General features: G+C 41.3%; 1 protein-coding gene across 4 annotated transcripts; it reads left to right on the top strand.

Annotated features, from left to right (window-relative positions):
- Positions 1-3,004: 3,004 nt before the first annotated feature.
- On the top strand, positions 3,005-17,374 carry tfdp1a (transcription factor Dp-1, a). Of its 4 annotated transcripts, XM_074658923.1 has the most exons (13): positions 3,005-3,167; positions 5,416-5,504; positions 5,740-5,806; positions 7,459-7,580; positions 8,659-8,780; positions 8,928-9,093; positions 9,232-9,378; positions 9,478-9,546; positions 9,746-9,897; positions 12,805-12,971; positions 14,227-14,305; positions 14,407-14,464; positions 16,181-17,374. In XM_074658923.1, the coding sequence occupies exons 2-12, from the start codon at positions 5,493-5,495 to the stop codon at positions 14,456-14,458; spliced, it is 1,155 nt and encodes a 384-aa protein (XP_074515024.1). In that variant the 5' UTR covers positions 3,005-3,167; positions 5,416-5,492; the 3' UTR covers positions 14,459-14,464; positions 16,181-17,374. The 4 variants fall into 4 exon arrangements, with proteins under 4 accessions (XP_074515024.1, XP_074515020.1, XP_074515021.1 ...); XM_074658919.1 differs by lacking the exon at positions 14,407-14,464 and having other exon boundaries at positions 3,009-3,167; XM_074658920.1 differs by lacking the exons at positions 3,005-3,167; positions 14,407-14,464 and adding an exon at positions 4,546-4,614.
- The last annotated feature ends 64 nt before the right edge of the window (positions 17,375-17,438 follow it).

Here is a 17,438-nt window from a genome sequence, read left to right as displayed (position 1 = left end):
GTTTGGAGGGTTTTGTAGGAACTGCTCTGTTGTTATGTGCCTTTTTTTTGGTAATTATTTGCCATAATGAATCCTTGTGCATATACGTGTTTGAGAGAGAAAGAAAGTGAGATTTGTTTTACTTTGTTATACCATGTACACTACAGGGAAACTACTCAAAACTATAGGGTGACCAGATCACAACAACCAAAATGTGGGACAAAGAGTATTAGTCCATGAGGCAGACCCCCAACATTTGGCCGTATATTATAATCTAAGCTTTACAACGATATATGACTTTTATACTGGATCTACAGTATGTGTAAAATGGTGAAAAAAGATGGAAACATTTTAATGATGGAGGGATGAAAAAAGGAGTGATAGCACGTAGAAAGCTACCATTGCTGCAATGCTATCATGCATTTTCCAACACTAGGGACATAAACCTTTAAAAAAATCACTATGAGACATGGTCCCTCCAAAGTGGCACAACCAACCCCCTGGATCATGGACTATATATGTTTGTGTTGGACAATGTGGGACACGTTACCAAGGCTGAGAGGTAGTCTACAGATATAATGTAACTTAAAGGGACTGTTTGTAAGAATCAGAAATGCTTGTTAACAGCGACACCTGTGGCCGTTAAGTTAATGAAAGTCAGCGTGGTGCTCGCGATTGCTCGCTCTAAATAGACATGAACGAGCATCGCTCAAAACAGTGAGGCAACACACGTCAGCTAAAACCACAATACCACTCTATATTTCGCCTGCTTGGCAGTAATGTTAGCTGACCAGACGAAGGTCTCTCCATGAATCAATGCTGATCCTAGAGTTGGCTTTTCCTGCCTCAGCCTCCCGACCACGGCCGGAGGGAAAATGCAAAAATGTTTTGCCCCATTCACTGTTGTGTAATATTTAGTGAACAATGAGGAATTAACGTCCCCGTATAACATGAGAAAATATAAGAAAAATGAAATATCAGTCTGTGAGGGCGGACTCAGCTGAGTTTTATCTCATGTGAAAAGGAATACACCCTTCAGCAGTGTGAAGGGTGTATAGATAACTGATAGAGTATCTGTGCATGTCAGTCTTCCTTTTTGTGTTGTTTTACAGTGAAAATGCATGAATGGCAGCCTGGTCTGAGTACACTGGAACACTTGAATCAACACATCACAAAAAACAAAAACTGTACACTATAAAGTAGGATTTGATTTAGGGCTGTTGTTGCAATAGTTTTAGGTTATAATGTTCAGTTTGAGTTGAAACTGTTTTAAAGAGGTGTGTTAATTCAACTTTGTGGTCATTTTGGAGGATTTTGTGGTGCTGTTGAACTGAATTGCATTATACTGAGAGGTGTTTCTTACATATCAAACCCACTTATATCAACGAGGGTTGCGTAAATAATAGAAACATCTCTCAGTATAATGCAATAGGCCTACAGAATAGAAGGAATGTTTGACTTTTCATTCGCTAACTTTGTGAATCTCATTGGAAATTGACTAGCTGTTGAAGCGCATGTAGCAGACAACATACCGTATACCTCTAGTGCACCTGCATCTAATAACTCACTAGTTATGAGCTCCATGATGATCTGAGAGTTAAGAGGTCCTAAAATACAATGCAATTCTGAGAGACTCAGCAGGCATCATGGTAGACAAATGTCTAAAATAGGCATTACAGTAACAGAATATTGATTCATATTTGATCAGCGCTGCCTAGTTTGACTGTTTGATCGGAGTTCACGAGTGATTGACAGCTGCTCAGAGATGACAGGCTCCAGCTCGGCTCTGATTGGTTGTTTTCCTCCGGTCTGTGAAATCTTGCAAATGCCATTAGGAGCACTGGAGGACACAGAGGAACATGATTTTTTTTCCAGATTACCCGTCTCATACACCACTGACTAGACAGAGTGATCAGGAAGGCCAGCTTTGTCCTGGGATGCCCCTTCGACCCAGTGTAGGTGGTGGGAGAGAGGAGGATGATGGTTAAGCTGTCATCCATGATAGAGAATGACTCCCACCCCATGAAGGACACCATCTCAGCACTGGAGAGCTCCTTCAGCGACAGGCTGCTCCATCCAAAGTGTGTGAAGGAGCTCTATCGCAGGTCCTTCCCTCCTGCAGCTGTCAGACTCCAAAACCAGCACTGCTCCCAGTAGACCACAACCAGCACTGCTCCCAGTAGACCACTTACATTTACACACCAAAAACTGACAATAACCTGATATTTTCAGGTGGAATTTAATTAATTCATTCATTCATTCATTCTCACTGTGCAATATCATTTTACACTTGTGCAATTTTGTTAGTTGTCTGTTTATTGTCAATACTGTATAAACTGCTCCTATTTTTATACTTCCTTCTATTTAAATGGTTCATATGTTGTTACACTTTGTTTAGCTCTTTTTTTACTGTGTTAGCTGATGCATCTTGTTTTTTGCACTATCCCCTTTGCTGCTATTTCGCTAACATCAAATAAATAAAAGGTTCAATGTTGGATAAATACAAAGTCCCTTTAACATTTATGGTAAAAAGAAGTTGTTGCTTGTTCTGTTTTTATATGTTTTTGTATTTTGACATAATATGCTATGGTCCAACCACTAATGAATCATATTGACCTCTATACTCTGTGAATAGTATTAACTTGAACCTATAGGTCCTGTGTTGTGTGTTGGGTTGTGTCTTGAATATTGTGTTTTGTTGCTGTCGCTTTTGATGTTGTGGTCATTGCTGGTAAAGATTGTAATGTGATTGTGTACTGAAATGTAGTCTAACAGTTCAAAGTGATTTAAGTGGACTCCAGGAAGAATAGCTGGGCTTCAGCCACAGCTAATGGAGATCTGAATAAAAGATAAACACTGCACATTTCTAATATAGGCACTAATAAAGGAATATCTTATCTTTCTGCCCACTGCAGCTTTAATAAGAAGCACAGGAGTAACACGTGTCCTCCTGTACAGCAGATGGCGGTACATGTATATCTGAAGCTGGTTTGGTAGGAGAAGCAGGTTTGTGGGCATGAACTAACTCGACTGCTCTGCTTTCGTCTCCTCGCTGCCGTCCAATCAGACTCCTCTAAACCGAGACACCGCCAAGATCAGATTGTGAGACGCGCTGCTTGTAGCTCAGCTAGCAGAGAGAGGGCAGAAAGGAGGCTAACAGACGAGCTACTCACTGGTGAAGTGCATCGGTAAGTAAGCTGTATTTAATAAACTACTCGGCTGTCGCAAATGAAAGCTATTGATGTTAAATATCTGGTATTGTGTTTTTAAATGTCTTGCCTGCAAACAGACAGAAAGCTCACATAGTAATGTTGCAGCTAGTTCTGTCAGTGTTGTGGATGACAGCTGTGGATTAGCACATTAGCTGCTAAGTTGGCTAACAAAGCGCCGGTTGGTCCTGGCTTTACCAACCGCTATTGCCAGTTAGCTCGTTGCTAAGATACTCATTGCTAACTAGCAGAACACTTACCAGTCGGTTACTGCACTTTATGCTTTCACTTTAACGAATCCTCTGACAAAGTTGGCTTACTTACCCGTTATCGTTTGCTACATAACGCTAATTGGTTAGTTTAACATAACTAACGGTTGATTATGATCGAGTTGATTGACGTTAACGTCTGACGTCCTGAGACATTATAAAAAGCAACCGTTTAAAATGTGTGTTCCAACGGCTGAACAAATCACCCTAGTAACGGTTACTTAGCTACAGTTATTCATCGTCAGGTTGATATAGTATTCATAGAAAGTAATCAGGCTAGTTAGGTTTGTCTGTATGTACTTATTATTATAATGCGAACAAGCTCAGTTATTATGTGTGTTTGTTGACAAGTAACGCTATCTGACAATAAGAGACCAAAGACTGTCAATAAACCACAATAAAACATCCACTCAGCAGAAAGTAACAGATATATTAGAAGCTGTCATTTTACAGTTACAGTCTGAATTAAACTCACATTGCTTCTTTTTCATTGTTAACTTTATCTGTTAACTTTATTCTTCATTTGAAAACGACCACTTTTAATAATACAGCTTCAATTCCCCACCAAAACAGGCAAATCCTGGCATTACTAAATGTGTGAAATTCAGGTGTCAAAGCAGCAAACAGAGTGAAACACAGGAGAGGTATAAAGATATACACAAAATATAAAAACAACACATATATCTGCAACCATGTTGGACTCAAACCACTGGCGCACTTTACACTATACATCCTATAAACCACTTTATAGACTGCACATATGTACATATTGCATTTATTTATTGAGGGATTGCACACACTATGTTCACCCATTCACTCTGTATCTTTTACATCTCTAATAATGCATGTTTAAAGTCCTTAAAGTCCTCATAGTTCTCATATGGGGGTCAGTCTTGGTAGTGGAGCCTGATTTCTACCAGCATCCTGACATTACTAAATGTGAAAAACACAGAAAGTTGAGGATAACAAAAAAAATGAACTCCAGAGTTAAACACTCACAACAATAATATACATATTTAACCCGCTGAATTAAGCACATAATGAATGATAAAGTAGTATTTTAGTTAGTTTCCTGTCTGGTAGGGATTTAGACCTCCTCTTCCTCCATTCTCTCTCTAATGCCAACAACAACAGCCCGTCGAAGAAACAAGCATCGAGTAAGTGCACAGAAACATTACATTAGAACTTCATTCACCAACCATCAATGCACACGCGTTATCTCAAAATGTTAACTTAACTTTGTCTGTAATCTGCAGCACGGAACCAAACGATCTGCTAAATGTGATCCTTTCAAAACGTGCAGTGAGCTAACTAGCTACTAGCTGACTCTAATGCTAACAGTGAGCTAGCTGCATTCAACAAAAGAGTGTTCATTATACTATGGTTGTGTGATGTGTGAATGATGTTACTACCGCACGCTACAGGGATATCTGTAACCACGTGGTGCTATCTCGTTAGTTGTGTTAGTAGTTTAGCGCTGGTGGGATAAAAGTTAGCATGGTTTGCGTGACCTGTAGCAGAAGTTAGACGATGCCTCTCCTCTCCTCCGGACGTGCTCGGTACCTGAAGTAGTAGGCCTTGTGCACACTTCGTGGAGTAAAAAGTTGTGAGCATCAAGGGGTGTTTTATTGTCTGCATACATGCTGCATCCAGAAATGCCCTCTCAATGGTTCATACAGTCGAGATTGGTCTGAAATACACACATTTACACGTCAATTTGAGTCTTGTACGAACAATACCCGGTTACTCAAGCTAGTGCTGTAGCTTTAGTACAGTGTGCTGGCAGCAAGCACTTCAAATGGGCCTCAGGAATAATAACTTTGGTTTAATTAAACACCAAAAAAACAGAGTGAATTATATTTAGACTTGGGGAAATATTATGGAAAATGTGATGTTTTTGTTGGAAGTGGAAACTGCACCACTATGATTTAATGGTTTGCCTTCTTTCTGTCTTTTAGGGGTCTGAAAAGTGACAAATAGAAGAACATTTCTTTTTTTTTAGTCTGAAGCTTCGCTCCTCCGGTCCTTTGGGATCATGGCTAAAGATGTAAGTAACTATATACATGTTTTTTTGTTGTTTTTTTTTCTACTGGGAAGATGTTTAGTTTATAGGCACTGTATCTCTGATGTTAGATGAAGGTAAATGTGTTAAATTGCTATAAATTAAGAGATTCCCCCCCCCATAACCTCATGTTTCTTCTTTTGTACTTTTCTTTAACTGGACTCATGCAGCATCTTTAATGTTGTGATGTTTGAGTGTATTAAGTTCTTGTCCTTTGCAGGTTGGTCTGATAGAAACAAACGGAGAGCTGAAGGTTTTCATCGATCAGAATCTGAGCCCTAGCAAAGGTATTACTAGAAATTGCCGTAGACAGCAGATGCACACGGTGCACATTATTTTCTTTACATCAACGTCACTGTGTCCTGACTGACACTTTTTTGCAAATATTTCACTTTAACTACTAATACAAAGATTGTCTAATGTTTTCAGTTAATTTAATTAGGGATGCGCATGCGCCGATACGACTCTGTATCGATCCGATACTGGCCAAAATCACTGGATCGGATATTGGAGGGAAAAAAAGTATAATCCGATCCATTTCCGTCACATACGCTCTTCTATGTCAGCATTTGTGCCGGGGCTGCCCCGGGCTCAGTCCGTCACCTACACTCTTTTAAATCTGTGCTGCTGGGTCATTTTGCTGGGGCTAAAGCCCCGAATGTTTTGAGTGTAGCCTTGACAGAAAACGTAATGTGCGATAGTGTTCATTACAGAACCGACTGTAAACGTAAATTCAGGTCTCTAAACCAACTGTGTGTGCTGGGGTCTGACGGTGAGCAGTGATTGACTCACAGCGGGAAGAGGAGAGGAGAAATGGCAGTGTTTTGTCGTCTTCATGATTGTAGCTGCTGTTTTATTTTATTTTATTTTATAAACCTTACATTGCATAACATTACGACATCCAAAACAAATTAAAAAGGTAAACGACTCATTTTACTAGATGTAAAAACTCTGAGATGTGAAAACACTTTGGAGACAGACTGCAACAGTAGATGATGGAGAGGTAAACAGTGCACACACTACACTGTATTAACTCTATCTGAAAATGGTGTGCATGTGAGTGAAAGGAAATCCATTTAATATATCAATAAACTAATATTAACATACAGAGATGGAAGAAAAACTCAGATCTCTACTTGAGTAAAAGTAGTGATACTCCAGTGTAAAATACTAGCTACAAGTCAAAGTTCAGTATTCAAAATATTAGGCTACTCAAGTAAAAGTACACAAGTATTAGCATCAACATATACTTAAAGTACCAAAAGTAAAAATACTCAATATGCAGAATAATGTGTATTATATTATTGTATTCTAATCCTTGATGCATTAACGTATTCATTGCTTTAATGTTGCAGCTGGTAAATGTGGAGGTCATTTTTAATGATTTAATATACTGCTGGGTAGTTTAATCTATAATAATACATCTTCATTTATTAGTTAATTATATTTTGTATTAATAACATGAATTTGCGAAGTAATTAAAGCTATTCATTTATAAAAGTTAAATAAATTAAACTTAATTGTTTTAAGAGAGGGAAAAAGACGGTAACGGATTGTTATCGCTATCGGCAGATACTGAAGTTTGCGGTATCGGTATCGAGCCATCTCTATATTTAATGGTGTAAAAGTAAAGTCTAACTTCTTACCTTTCCAGTCAAATTTCGTTTTAATCATGTACTTTAACTTTGTCTTTACCGAGTCGGGCAAAAGTACGCTATTGCCGGCGATTTAGATTTAGTTCTGCTACCTGTCAGATTGGATGTGTTCGACAATAGAAGCAGACGTCACATACAGTCTGGTTTAAATGATTGCTTGTCCCACAAAGGAAACAGTGTTTCTTCAGGTGTAGGCCTATGTGCTTGTCGTTGGACGACAGGGGGCAATGGAGTATCAATCCAGAGCTTTACTCACTACTGGTCTTCTCATGTCTTCTATTTAGGTGTCCTATCTTTGGTTACTGTCCAGCCTACAGCTGTCCCCGTGGCCAAACAGCTACTACCCAAAACTCTTGGGCCATCCAATGTGAACATTGCTGCACACATGCAACATCTGCCACACATGGTGAGTGATGCTCCACACAACTACCTCACTATATGGTTCTTACAATGCCAGACTTTCTTAACCACATCTGTATGAGAGTTTAGAACTTCTCAGTAGATATAAAAAAAGTTCAGTTTTCTAAATTGTCAGTGACCCGCAGATGCATCTGTGTATAGTTTTGCTTGCTGGGTTTCTGTGCGGTGTCTTACTGTTGTGTAAGCCCCTCCATTATCATAGTGAGGTGACCGGGCGGCAGGTAGATGGAGGCAGTTGATCCTAAGCTTATCAACTCTCCAGTCAGCAGGATTACACCCATCATCCCATTATATACATAGAATGTATACATAACGGGAATCAGCTTAGATATCACCTTAGTGAAGGAAGAGTGAAGGAATGGATCACCTATCTCCTAAATGACTCAAATTACTATTGAGGATGACATTTTAAGCAGTTTCTTTAATTGATTTTCAGCCATGTTCACGACCAATAATTGATAAATTAAATAAAGATTTCTGAAATACTTAATGTGTTCTACCTCTATTAAAGCTTTCTTTAAACAATTGTCTTTGGCTATTGTTGCGGCCCAATCCAAATTTATTGGGGAATTTGAAACATAAATAATGTGAAATTTGTTGAGTCACAATTTAAATAAAGCATTTGTCATTCAACCTTGCCGCTTCTGCTCCACCTGTCATTATTCAACAAATGGCCAAACAAATTCAAAGGACTAAACAATAATTCTAGTTTGTATTGAGAGTAATTACATACAGCGTTCCTATTATTATGAGCTCAACCCATCCTTGTATCAACAAAACGGGGCTGTAGCCTACAACATCATGTGTGAATGAAGTCGTCAAGGACAACATCCTGTCTCTTAATGTCGACAAGACAAAGGAGATAATTGTGGTCTTCAGGAGAGCAAGGGACGGCCACTAGCAACTGCACACCAGTGGTTCCACAAAGGGTCAAAATCAAACAGATTCTTTGGTGTTCACATAACCAATGACTCCCAATGGTCCCTGAACACCAGCGAGCCACAACTCGAGATCCACTATGATTTAATATTTACTTTCCTTTCTTTTGCTTTGTCGTTTTGTAGGTGATAGGAACGCCCCAGAGGCCTACAGTGTCTAATACCATTTTGGTAAACAGTCCACATACACCCAGTTCCCAGTTCCTCACTCAAAGTCAACCATCGGACGCCTCTCCGTGGTCATCAGGGTAAGTCCTTAAAAGGTCCTTAACTGTGGAGTGTAGTGTAGTGTTTTTAGCTTTAACAAGTCAGGGATAAAAAAAAAAAATGACAAACTAATCATTGTGTTTGATGTGAAAATCGAGTGACGTGGGGGGGATCTGCTGTGTCCGTAGAAAACGCGGCAAGAAAGGGGAAAAGAATGGGAAGGGCTTGCGGCATTTCTCCATGAAAGTGTGCGAGAAGGTACAGAAGAAAGGAGTAACGACCTACAACGAAGTGGCAGATGAACTGGTCGCAGAATTCAGCTCTGCAGACAGCCACATGTCACCCAATGACGCAGTGAGTGCTGCAGGACATTTTCTCAGTGATGCAGAAATATTATAAGAATCGCATATAGTGTAGTGCTAGATTGTCGGGTTATCTTAACAATTTTGAGGTTTTTGTTAATATTTTTGAATCTTGTTTTTTCCATTTTAGCACGTGTACGACCAGAAGAACATTCGGCGGCGTGTGTACGATGCACTTAATGTGCTTATGGCCATGAACATTATCTCGAAAGAGAAGAAGGAAATCAAATGGATTGGCCTTCCCACCAACTCAGCGCAAGAGTGCCAAAACCTAGAGGTAGAAACACACAGTGAAGACCGTTCTCTCAGTAGCTTGTGTCTTGCCATTTTACCCATGTTATAATTCTTCGTCATTATTCCTTTATTTCAACTGCAGGTGGAGAGACAAAGGCGGCTGGAGAGGATTAAGCAGAAACAATCGCAGCTTCAGGAGCTCATACTGCAGGTGGGAATGAACTGAGTGTTTGCACTTGTTTGTACCAGGGGGGTCTTCAGTTGCTTTGCTGGAGACATTTACAGCGGGACTGGTACAAACAGTGGTAAAATCCAGCTAAAGCATTGCTGAACAAAGTAGAAATGTTGAATGTTCTAAGCTCTCTGTAGCTGCTTCAAAGTTTTCATCTTTCTTTGATCTCGTCTTACAGCAAATAGCTTTTAAGAACCTGGTTCAGCGGAACAGACAGACAGAGCAGCAGGCAAACAGACCTCCACCTCCCAACTCCATCATCCACCTCCCCTTCATTATCGTCAACACCAGCAAGAAAACTGTCATCGACTGCAGCATCTCGAACGACAAGTATGTGATTGTGCTACTCTTCAGTTTCAGCACTTTTATGTGAGAACTTGTAACTTTACCTTCAGGGCTCATATTGTTTTTTTTATATTGATAGCAAATAACATTGTATATTGTAGGGATACATTTAAACTATTTACCTCTCTAGCTAGGTTTTCATTTAAGGGTTATTATCACTAGCAATCCTGGGTTAGTTGGAGAAAATACCTACTAGTCGAGGCAAATTGTTACTAACCCAATACACATTTCCTGTGACATAGTTGCAAGGTCTGAAATTAAGTTGTTTTTTTTCCTCACCTAACACTGTGGCAGGCCACTAAACATTTCTACCAGCCACTCATTTTTTTTTGTCTGCCACTTCTGAAATCTATTTAGAATGCTTTAGATTTGTAAACACTGAGTCAGTGCTACCAGACAGTAGAAACATGGAATATATCATGTAACCTAATTCACTGACGGTTTTAACTAATATAATATATAAATCCTATTTCTTAAAGGAACAGTGTGTAACATTTTGGGGGATCTATTCGCAGAAATGGAATATAATATTCATAACTACTAAGCTTAGAATGAGCCCTTCATATCTATATAGGGAGCGGGTCCTCTTCACGGAGTCTGCCATGTTGTTCCACCATATCTCTACAGTAGCCCAGAACGGACAAACCAAACACTGGCACTAGAGAGAGACTTTCACGTTTTTATGTTACCTGAAGGCCACCGTAGTTCTCCGACACGCTTGTGAAACTGCAGTAATGTGAGCAGCAGAGTGTAAAACCGTGGTTCCGCCAGCTGCCGTCTGACTTCTGTTGCCCCTAAAGTAGTGTTATTATGATAAGGATGGCCTCTGAGCGAGGCGAACGGTGTTACCACAGTTTTGCCCTTGGCGGCTCATGTTACCACAGTCTTGGAAAGAGAGGGGTGAGTGGAGGGGTACTCGGTTGGTTTCAATCTGAAACCACACCATTAGATAACGCCAAATCCTACACACTGTACCTTTTAATAAAGGAAAACATTTTTGCCATGGTGGCAGGTGACCTGGAATTTTTACCTGCCACAGCCAAAATGTACCTTGTATTTGGCAGGTGCCATTTTCATTCCCTGCATAGTAGGGCTGGGCGAGATGGAGAATATCAAATATTACAATATTTTTTGCCGAATACCTCGGTATCGATATTGCAACGATATTGTAGGGTTGACCATTGATGCTTTAACAAATAGTTACAGAATGAGATTTTTGATAAATAATAATCAGTAATGTGGATATAATGACTAAATGGGTAAAGGCAAATGGAACAGCTAGAACAGTCTGGTAAGTTCAGATAATTACATCACTTTACTGTAACGCAGCCTTTAAAACCAGGAAAAGACAACGTTTATGCCATATCACGATATTTCAATATCCAAAATCTAGGACGATATCTTGTCTCATATCACAGTATTGATATATTGCCCAGCTCTACTGCATAGTTGTGTTTAGTGTCTTTTGGGGCTAGTAAAATGTATTGTTTGCAGGTTAATGGTTTTCCAGCCCTACGTCTTATTATTTGGAAATATTGAGTGCCAAGTTATTAAGGTCAGGCATCAGGATGAGCCTGATAAACGGAGACACAGTTTCCTGAGAAGGTGACTCAACAGTTCAGTATGTAGCTGTTAGCAGCTGACTTTGAATGTGAGACCTTCCCTCTGGCATCTAAAATAATTGAGGCTAATGTTGGATGGAAATACACCCACCTTTTCATGCAACATACTGTCATCCAGCACTTGTTAAAATGTTTTAACGGCTAACTATGGATAGATGAACAGTCCACTGACATGCCACTGAAGCCCTGTCCTGTCCTGTCCTGTCCTGCTCCCTAGCCCTTCAAACCCTGCACATGCCATGAATAAGGATTGTATGATACCGATGGTACTGCGGTGCACGGCTCGAATGTAGCTCTGTAGCAGTTTTTGGCTTAATGAATTACTGCAGTCTGGATTTTATTACCCTCGATGCAACCATAGAGGGATGATTGCATGCCTTTTGATGGTAAAAAGGAAATGGATTAAAACAGTAGTCCTTTCAGCACAGGTTAGGAGTATCACTAAACCGTCTGCAACAAACACATGCACTTAAAAGCACTACTCTTCAGTGCTTGTTTGAACATTATTTAGGTGGGAAATGTAAATAATACATACTAAATAAACTGCATAGAAATCAGTCATTGAAGCCCTAATGCACTGCTACAATTCCTCTCTCATTGTTGCCTCTGAAACCTTTATAGGACACTAGTGTAGACTAGTTTTTAACTCTTTACACAATAACCCTTGTTCAGACTGGCTGCAGCATTGGCCTATGAGAGCACAAGAAAAGAGGGGAGGAATAAACCAGGCTGGTTAGCTGGTAAATTCTGTTTAACTGAAATAAACAAAACCAGCCACACTTTGAAGCAGTTCTTGTACGCAGCCAATTGTGAGGAAATTGTAACCTTAAGGCTTTTTATGGCTTTAGAGTGTTTCAGAGTAACTCACCAAGTCTAAAGAACCAAGTGGTTTATAAACTTCCTCTCAGCCAACAACCTTAAAAAAATCTCCTGACTCCAAAATGTATCATTTAGGATGGATTCAGGGTAAAGTACTCTTACATTCTCTTCATAATGTCTCTTGGTTTCTATTAGCAGTTTTTGATGGCCGTCGGTGTATTTTGTATCTCTTGCCATCCGTACTTGAGAACTTACATTGTGGCACTTTTGTTAATTGATTGCCACCATCCTGCACTGTACTGCTCCTTAAAACATGGTTCATTTGTTTCCAAATTGCCTATTTTACTCAAAGCACCTTAAAGTTAAATTGGGAATAGATTTTTTCTTTAAAAAAAAAATTAATAATTCACCCTTTCTTATGTCTCCTGTTCTTCCTCTCTCGCTTCTGCAGGTTCGAGTATTTGTTCAATTTTGACAGCATGTTTGAGATCCATGATGACATCGAGGTGCTGAAACGTATGGGCATGGCCTGTGGTTTGGAGGTGGGAAAGTGTTCTCCAGAAGATTTGAAGGTTGCACGCAGCCTGGTGCCCAAAGCTCTGGAGCCCTACGTTATAGGTCAGTGCCACAGCCTCCAGTGTACATTTGGATCTATTAGTCAGTTGTTGGTAAGCTACTGTTAATGCAAACGTAGTCTGATTCACCGGACTGTGGGTATAAGCCTGCCATTGGCGGCCTATTTCAGCTGGCCTTCTCTTCTGCACCGTTGCTGCATCCTGAGCTTTAGCGCCACCCAAGACAAATGTGATTGGTTCAAAGTAGGGCTGTCAATCGATTAAAATATTGAATTACATGATTGTCCATAGTTAAGCGTGATTAATCACAAATTTATCACACATTTTTTATTTGTTTATAATGTACCTTAAAGGGACATTTGTCGACTATTTAATACTCTTATCAACATGGGAGTGGGCAAATATGCTTGTTTTATGCAAATGTATGTATATATTTATTACTGGAAATTGATTAATAACACAAACCAATGACAAATATTGTCCAGAAACCCTCACAGGTACTGCATTTAGCAATAATAAAAAAAAAAAAAAGCTCAAATCAGAGATATAGCCTTCTCTTTAGACAGTGCTGTGGAGATGAGGCTGGCTATGAGAGACTAGTGCAAACCAAACACAAACATTATTCTGCTTCACATTAAAAGCTCTTACTTGAACAGGCCTTTTAGTGCAAAGCAGCTACAGGAAGTGCAGCCTCTGACAGTACCAGAACAGTGTTTGTTGAACGTGGTCGTGGACATTTTTCATAGCTTTTTTGGTCAGCGGCTCAGTTTTAAGCCTCAGTTATACTACTGAACAGACACGGACAGCGGAGGACACCACGGACCTTTAGGAGTTCTGTTTTTTCACTGTCCTCTTGGAGGACGCGTTCCAGGCATGCGCAGTTGATCGCTGCGCTACCAATTGTAGCGTAGTGGCAACAAATTGATGGTACGCCCTCTAATGCTGAAATTTACAAGTGTCTTAAGTTCATGGAAGTATGACATACTATGAGTAAATGCTTTGCTTCTAAAATTACATTATTTAACCTTCAAAGCAAGTCCTGCCACTCACCCAGTCTAACTTTAGTCTTTACCTGCAGTGGATGAATGTCTGTGGAGGAGAAGATTATTATTGTATTTCCTGAGATCCCTTCTCTTTGTATGTCCCTTGCCTCCAGTATTACAGATACAAAGTTACATACATTGTTGGATAAAGTTGTACCGTGCTAATTTATGCAATGTTTGCGGAGGAGAGTGATGACGTTAGGAATCATCAAAGTCATATTTCTTTATGTTGATGTAGTTCCTTTTTTTCCCCAGAGATGGCAAAGGGTCCCATCAGTAACGTCTACATCACTGGAGGGTCCTCAGCAAATGGAGCCCGTTACCCTGCAAGCAGGTGAGACATCTTTCCTGTAATTCAACCTAGAAATGTGACATATGGCAGATGTTGTTATGCTGTTCGATCACCTTTTCCACCATTCACCCTCATCCTACCAGCCTATTTAACAACATAGGACTACCGACTGGGGTCCCTGGGGACCCAAGATAAACTACTGTAAGCAAAATGTTGACTTATTTCTTCTCAAAACATATTAGTTATGTAAATAATGTCATCTGTAGACAATAAACAGATTATTAATATTTTAGGAAAGTTACAGTTGATTTACATATTGTGTAAAATGAAAATTGACAGGGCATGAAAAAATCTGTGTCAGTCGGTCGTTACTCTGCACCCAGTCGGTCGCTACTCTCCATCCAGTCGGTCGCTACTCTCCATCCAGTCGGTCGTTACTCTCCACCCACCCAGTCGGTCGTTACTCTCCACCCACCCAGTCGGTCGTTACTCTCCACCCACCCAGTCGGTCGCTACTCTCCACCCGGTCGGTCGCTACTCTCCACCCACCCAGTCGGTCGTTACTCTCCACCCACCCAGTCGGTCGTTACTCTCCACCCACCCAGTCGGTCGTTACTCTCCACCCACCCAGTCGGTCGCTACTCTCCACCCGGTCGGTCGCTACTCTCCACCCGGTCGGTCGCTACTCTCCACCCATCCAGTCGGTCGCTACTCTCCATCCAGTCGGTCGCTACTCTCCACCCATCCAGTCGGTCGCTACTCTCCATCCAGTCGGTCGTTACTCTCCATCCAGTCGGTCGTTACTCTCCATCCAGTCGGTCGTTACTCTCCATCCAGTCGGTCGTTACTCTCCATCCAGTCGGTCGTTACTCTCCATCCAGTCGGTCGTTATTCTCCATCCAGTCGGTCGTTACTCTCCATCCAGTCGGTCGCTACTCTCCATCCAGTCGGTCGTTACTCTCCATCCAGTCGGTCGTTATTCTCCATCCAGTCGGTCGTTATTCTCCATCCAGTCGGTCGTTACTCTCCATCCAGTCGGTCGCTATTCTCCATCCAGTCGGTCGCTACTCTCCATCCAGTCGGTCGTTACTCTCCATCCAGTCGGTCGCTATTCTCCATCCAGTCGGTCGTTATTCTCCATCCAGTCGGTCGTTACTCTCCATCCAGTCGGTCGTTACTCTCCATCCAGTCGGTCGCTATTCTCCATCCAGTCGGTCGCTATTCTCCAACCAGTCAGTTGCTGCTCTCCACCCACCCAGTCGGTCGCTACTACTCTCCACCCACCCAGTCGGTCGCTACTACTCTCCACCCACCCAGTCGGTCGCTACTCTCCACCCAGTCAGTCGCTACTACTCTCCACCCAGTCAGTCGCTACTACTCTCCACCCACCCAGTCGGTCGCTACTACTCTCCACCCACCCAGTCGGTCGCTACTACTCTCCACCCACCCAGTCGGTCGCTACTACTCTCCACCCACCCAGTCGGTCGCTACTACTCTCCACCCACCCAGTCGGTCGCTACTACTCTCCACCCACCCAGTCGGTCGCTACTACTCTCCACCCACCCAGTCAGTCGCTACTACTCTCCACCCACCCAGTCGGTCGCTACTCTCCACCCAGTCGGTCGCTACTCTCCACCCACCCAGTCGGTCCCTACTACTCTCCACCCAGTCGGTCGCTTTACTGTACAAGGATTACCGACTGGGGTCCCAAGAATAAACTACTGTAAAAAACAACCATCATAGCAAAATGTTATTTTATATTGTATATACCCCAATACATCTTTTCAAAAAGCACTAATTAAAACAGAAAGAAAACAATGATATGAAGTCACAAGGAACAAATCGATTGACAATAGTTGGTGTAATGAGGGTTAACGCGTAACAAATGATAAAACTTCACTCCTCCTCTCCTTGTAGTGATGGCTGCACTGACGGCACCATGGCCTCCAGCTCGAACGACTCTCACTACAGCGGGTCTCGTGTGGAGACTCCAGTGTCTTATATGGGGGATGATGACGACGAGGACGAGTATGACGAGAACGACGATGAAGACTAACCTGTCAACGCCTCGCCACTCCAACAAGCACAGTCCTTCAAAACCAACTTCACCGTGGGAATTTAGTCCCCTTTTGTGTGTGCTTTTTCAACCTTTTCCCCCCGTTTCCCATGCCTGTATTTCTGTCTGGCTTTCTCAGGGGTGTAGATGAATATTGAAAAGAACACAGGTGTATGTTGCACCCATCTTTTTCAGCTCCTGAATCACGTGCACCTGCACCACAGCTCTGGGGGAGGTGTCGTCCAAGGGAACTGTAGTCTGTGGCCCGGCCACCACGCTGAAATCTTTGTATGTTTAATCCACTTCTCAATAAGCCATCCCACTAAAAACAACCTCTGTAAAACCTACTGCTGTTGGAGAATGTATAATGTACCTGTTTGAATAGTTATTCCAATTATTTTGCAATTACATATGGCAGACATTATGATGATCAAAATGTTCCAAGATGGCCAAAGTGTCTGCTTTAACATGCCGTGTTAGTGCAACGCCATGGATTCTGAATGGTCTAATACAGTTGCCATGGCATCCCAGGATGGGGCTCCATCAGATGTGTTGATACTTTTTGTTTTGTGTTCTGGGCAATAATTTGAAATAGTTTCTTATCCTCCATTGTGTTGGGCTGGCTTCCTTCTGTTCTGTAGGCAGCTGCTTTCCTGATCTTGTTTGCTAGTTTTTTTTTGTTTTTGTTTTGTGTTCTGGAGTTGAGGAATTCTCCATCACCGCCCTGTCAACGCCTTGGTAGTGTTTACAAAATAATGGCACCAGCAAGGTAAAGACTTTTTATAACCCAGGCTCCTGATAGGTAAATAAGCTTTGTTTGTGAATTACGTATATGAATCCTACGACGATTGTAGCTTATAGTATCCTTTAGAGGCCAGTGGTAAAGATAGACCTTCAAAATTATTGATGTAACAAAATGTGTGGTTGCATAGGTCTTTATACTCCCTTCAAAGATCTCCCTTTTAAAACTTAGCAACACATGTACTGACTCTTCCAAAAACCTTTTCTGTAATCTAATATAAGTTTGCAAATTAAAATATAGATTGTTTTAATAATTTTGTATCTATAATTTGTGGGTTTTATGCAGATTTGTTATTTGTCAGGGCACAATGAATGATA

The sequence above is a fragment of the Sebastes fasciatus genome, chromosome 14, assembly GCF_043250625.1.
Source record: "Sebastes fasciatus isolate fSebFas1 chromosome 14, fSebFas1.pri, whole genome shotgun sequence".
In the NCBI taxonomy this organism is placed as follows: Eukaryota; Metazoa; Chordata; class Actinopteri; order Perciformes; family Sebastidae; genus Sebastes; species Sebastes fasciatus.
The sequence above is the reverse complement of the archived record's forward strand: the minus strand, read 5'-3'. Positions and strand labels throughout refer to the sequence as shown.